Here is a 4,729-nt window from a genome sequence, read left to right as displayed (position 1 = left end):
TGTGGTTGGGTTCATGTGGGGGTTTTCTGCTTTTGAGGAGTATGACGCGGCCGGGAACCGAACCCCAGACCCCCTGGTTACGAAGCCAACGTTCTAACCAACTGAGCCGCTGTGACCAGTAACAAGTAAAGATTGGTAGTGGATGACCGAATGGTCTACTTGCTGTTCTCTCTTCTTGGCCAAGCGAAATATGCCGTCTCGTGGCACGCAGGTTCGATTCCGATCGGATCCACTTCTTATTTTTCGATATCTTTAATTCGAGCTTGCACTTCAATTACTTTCTGTAGAGCAGTAAAGTTAGGTGCCCCAAACGTAAACAAAGGTCGAGAAGCACGTGGCAAACCACATGTTCCTGTCTTGACAGCTCACGTGCCAATGTAAATAATAGAAAAAAAATAACCTTTAAAATTTGGCTGTTAGGTGGCAAAAGAAACACATATTCATAAATACTCGATCATGCATCAAATAATGTCTAGATATGGATATTTTATGGAACAAAAGGTAAAATTTTCTAAAATTTATCAAAAGTTACAGTCTATCTATTTTTAGACCAGAGCAAATTATTGCGCTGGTGTGAACAAAACGAGAATTATTCGGAGCCTGATTTTCATAATAATTTAGCCTTATATTATTATTTCTGCAACTGTTAGATTTTATGTAAACATATTTTCAATACTGAAAGTGTATTGCCTACAACTCAAACTACAAAATTGGGAGACCTATATTGTGCGTAAATTACTCCGGTCCCTAACGGAAATCACTAGCAACTTGTTATTGTTTACGTTTGGGGCACCTAACTTTACGGCTCTGTAGGGTTGCTTGATATTTTACAAGTGTTTACTCATACTCATACTCCTCCCTTTTTCCTTATATTCATTTCATAACCAACAACCAAAGCAAATCGAACCGTGCGTAGTGATAGTGCTTTGGCTTCAGAATTGAACGAAGAAAATAATTTAATTAATATTGCCTTTGCAAGGTATTTTACAACATTATAATGACCAAATTCCCTTAGTAAGTGAGTGTTTTAATCGGCAACACAAGATGATTTCCATCACTCAAGTCTATAGTTTCTATGATAAACAATCGTTTCCTGGGCTTTTCAATATGGCGGCTAAGCTCCGCCCACTGGCATCAACTTTGCGACTGCGCGAACGAAGCCGCTTACCTTCCATGTATTATTATTCCAAGATTCGCGCCAACTTCAGTTTGTTGCCTTAGCAACATGTAAACAAAAAGTTGGTTGGATGCGCATGACATTACTAAAGGTCAATTGCAGCATAGTTCGGGTCATTTATAAAAAAAATCTGGGTCACGTTTGATGTCAAATGTCCGGCGATTCTGAGGTCGTAAAAATTTGATTCATCCCGTGCCCATTCGTATATCCCGTTTTATTTGAAAAAACAATAATGTCGTGATTAATTTTATTTTTCATTTTAATTCGACTATGTGAATGTTAAGGCCTATAAGGCCAACAGGAAGCGATAGGAAATATACAAAGGTATATATACCAGTTGTAGACCACAGACAGTGTCACAATGGTGTGGTCTACAACTGGTATATATATATATATATATATATATATATATATATATATATATATATATATATATATATATATATATATCATGATATATATATATATATATATATATATATATATATATATATATATATATATATATATATATATATATATATATATATATATATATATATATAGGGGAGACTGGGGTGAAAAGTCCCAGGGGTGAAAAGTCCCAAGGAGGTTTTGGCCCTTAGATATAATTTTTTTTAGTTATTTTATTTAGTTGTTGGCCTATTTGGCAATAACAAGCGTTCTTTCCCTCTCCATCTTTGAAAGATAGCTACCACCACCTGTTCATCTGAAGCAAAAAGTGAAAATCTACCCTCATCAGAATTTGTGAGTATTCTTTTATTTTTGATTCAATTAATGTATGCATTTGTGATGTGACTCTATGGCCATTTTTGCATAACTCTGACATGTTTTACACTAATGCTGGTATTCATATTGGCACAGTTGGCTGCAAATCAGGCCAACCCCCTATCGGGGTGAAAAGTCCCAGTGTTGGGGGAAAAAGTCCCACTGGGACTTTTCACCCCGGGCTGCTGCAACACCTGAGGATGTCTATAAAAACATATAAATAATAATAATAATAATAATAATAATAATAATAATAATAATAATAATAATAATAATAATAATAATAATAATAATAATAATAATAATAATAATAATAATAATAATAATAATAATAATAAATAATAATAAATATGATTTCTATCTGCGCCTATCCCAAGAGGCTCTAGGCGCTCATTCATACACTCATTCATAAACACTTGTACCAAAAGACAAGGGGACTTTTACTCTAAAAATAATCTAAAAAGATATGTTTTTAAAGATTTTTTAAAAGTAATAAAATAATCATAACTGTGAAGTTTCATGGCTTCCATTCTTCCATTTTTATGATAGGGAGTAGTGATGATGATAATTTGTAATGGTAAACTCACACATTTTGTTTATTTCCCCAGAACTATGCCAAGGAACTACGTCCGAACAACCACGAGGGGCTCCTTCACGAAAGACACGATGGCATCAGCTGTGGCGGCCGTGCTTGGGGGAATGTCTTCCCGAAAAGCAGCAGATGAGTTTGATATCAACTATAAGATGCTGCAATGCTATGTCAAACTACACAGAGCTGAAGGTAGCATCAACAGTGGCAGCTTCGGCTATGGCTCAGAGAAGAAGCGCATCTTCACAGATGACCAAGAGCAGATCATTCTCCAGTATGTTCTGGAAGCCTCCTCCATCTATTATGGACTCACGCTGGAAGACCTTCGAGGATTAGCCTATGAGGTGGCTGTTAAGAATCAAATTCCAGTCCCAGAATCATGGACTGCCAATAGGGCTGCAGGAGAGGACTGGCTCTATGGATTCAGAACACGCAACAAAGACAGTCTCAGTTTGCGAAACCCCGAAGCGACATCATTAAACAGAATGCAAGCGTTCAACAAGACCAATGTGAATACATTCTTTGACAATCTAGAACATGTAATGGCAGTGTATAAGTTTGCACCACAGTGTATCTGGAATATCGACGAGACAGGATGCTCCACGGTTCAGAAGCCCAAACGACAGCTGGCGAGGAAAGGAGAAAAACGTGTCGGGTCTGTGGTCTCTCAGGAAAAGGGATGTACGGTCACACTCTGTGGGGCAGTGATTGCCCTTGGCAACAGCATGCCTCCATACCTTATTTTTCCACGAGTAAATGTACAAGAACACTGGTCAACAACTGCCCCACCAGGATCCCTTTGCGACTCTCACCCCAAAGCTTCAGGGTGGATGACATCCGAGAACTTCTTGCGTTTTCTGCAGCACTTTCAGAAACACGCTAAACCATCAGCTGCGCATCCAGTGCTGTTGATTCTTGACAACCATGCTTCGCATTGTGGTGAGAATGTTATTGCTTTTTGTAATGAAAACAACATCACCCTGCTCTCATTTCCGCCACATTGCTCGCATTAGATGCAGCCCCTGGATGTTTCTGTCTACGGGCCATTTCAGACCTTCTACGACTACGCTGTCGACAGGTGGTGCAAGGATCCACAAAATACTGGCAAACAGATGTCCATCCACACTGTGCCTCAAATTATATCTTATGCATTCCCAAAGGCTTTCACCCCAGCAAATATCACAGCTGGCTTTCGTGCAACCGGGATTTTTCCCACAGATAGGAACATTTTCTCTGACGACAAGTTCTTACCAACATTTTCAACAGATCGACCACAACCTGCGCCTGCGACCCTAAACCAGCCATCAATGAGCACTGGAACTGCAACAACCGAAGCTGAAAAATCTATCAGCAAAGGTTTTGTATCGCCGAAAGAAATTCGTCCCTTCCCCAAAGCAACAGCTCGCCCAGAGGAAAAAAAACAACGGAAAACAGTTAAGTCAACTATTTTGACTTTGACCCCAGAGAAGCGACCAGGCAACTATCAACAGTCTTTGGTTGTCGAAACAGAAGTGGCTTCAAAGAGAAAACGGCTGCAATATGACTCTGAGAGTGATGATGAGGCTAACTGTGCCCTTGATTCAATTCTGGAAAAAGCAGACAAATTGAATGAAGAGGACGACGTTGAGGTTCAGGAAGAAGAAGACCTGAACGAGGCCCTCCTCCTTTCCTCCTCTATGGAAGAACAGGACCTGTCCCTCCTCAAGCTGGAAGACTTTGTGTTCTTTAGATGCGAAGGAAAGAAGGGCAATGTATTCTCCACTGGGATCGTGAAAAGTGCTATGGATGAGGACGGGGACTTTGAAATTGAATTCCTCAAACGAAGTGAAAAGTAAAGAACAAATTTATTAATTTCTCCAATGAGGAGATCTGGTCTGTCCACAAAAAGCAAATTATTACAAAGCTGTGCAAATCTGATGTGATCGGTACGTGTTTAAAGATGATATCGTGAAATATGCTCAATAGACTAGCCCAGCTGAGCCTTATCGAATGTCTTTCTTTGATATTTTTTTCAAAGTTCCAACATTCCCTGTAATGTACATTTTTAATTTTTTAAATTGCTATTGCACTTGATTTCAATGTCATGTATTCCCTTTTGTTAATAAAATGTTTCAGACGAAGAGGTTTTGCAAAAAAAAAAAAAGTTTTTCATGGATGGAGAAGTGAAACCTGATTAAACAGGAGAATAATGATCG

The 4,729-nt window shown here is 38.8% G+C and overlaps 1 protein-coding gene across 1 annotated transcript; it reads left to right on the top strand.

Annotated features, from left to right (window-relative positions):
• The first annotated feature begins 2,689 nt into the window (after nucleotides 1–2,689).
• Nucleotides 2,690–3,547, top strand: LOC144972012 (uncharacterized). Its single transcript, XM_078913125.1, has one exon. It carries the CDS (start codon nucleotides 2,690–2,692, stop codon nucleotides 3,545–3,547), a length of 858 nt encoding a protein of 285 aa, XP_078769251.1.
• Nucleotides 3,548–4,729: the final 1,182 nt, after the last annotated feature.

Source organism: Berghia stephanieae, chromosome 1, assembly GCF_034508935.2.
Source record: "Berghia stephanieae isolate SIO BIC M18660-M18661 chromosome 1, UCSD_Bste_1.3, whole genome shotgun sequence".
NCBI classification, from domain to species: domain Eukaryota; kingdom Metazoa; phylum Mollusca; class Gastropoda; order Nudibranchia; family Aeolidiidae; genus Berghia; species Berghia stephanieae.
Note: the sequence above shows the minus strand (reverse complement) of the source record. Positions and strands in the feature narration are given on the sequence as shown.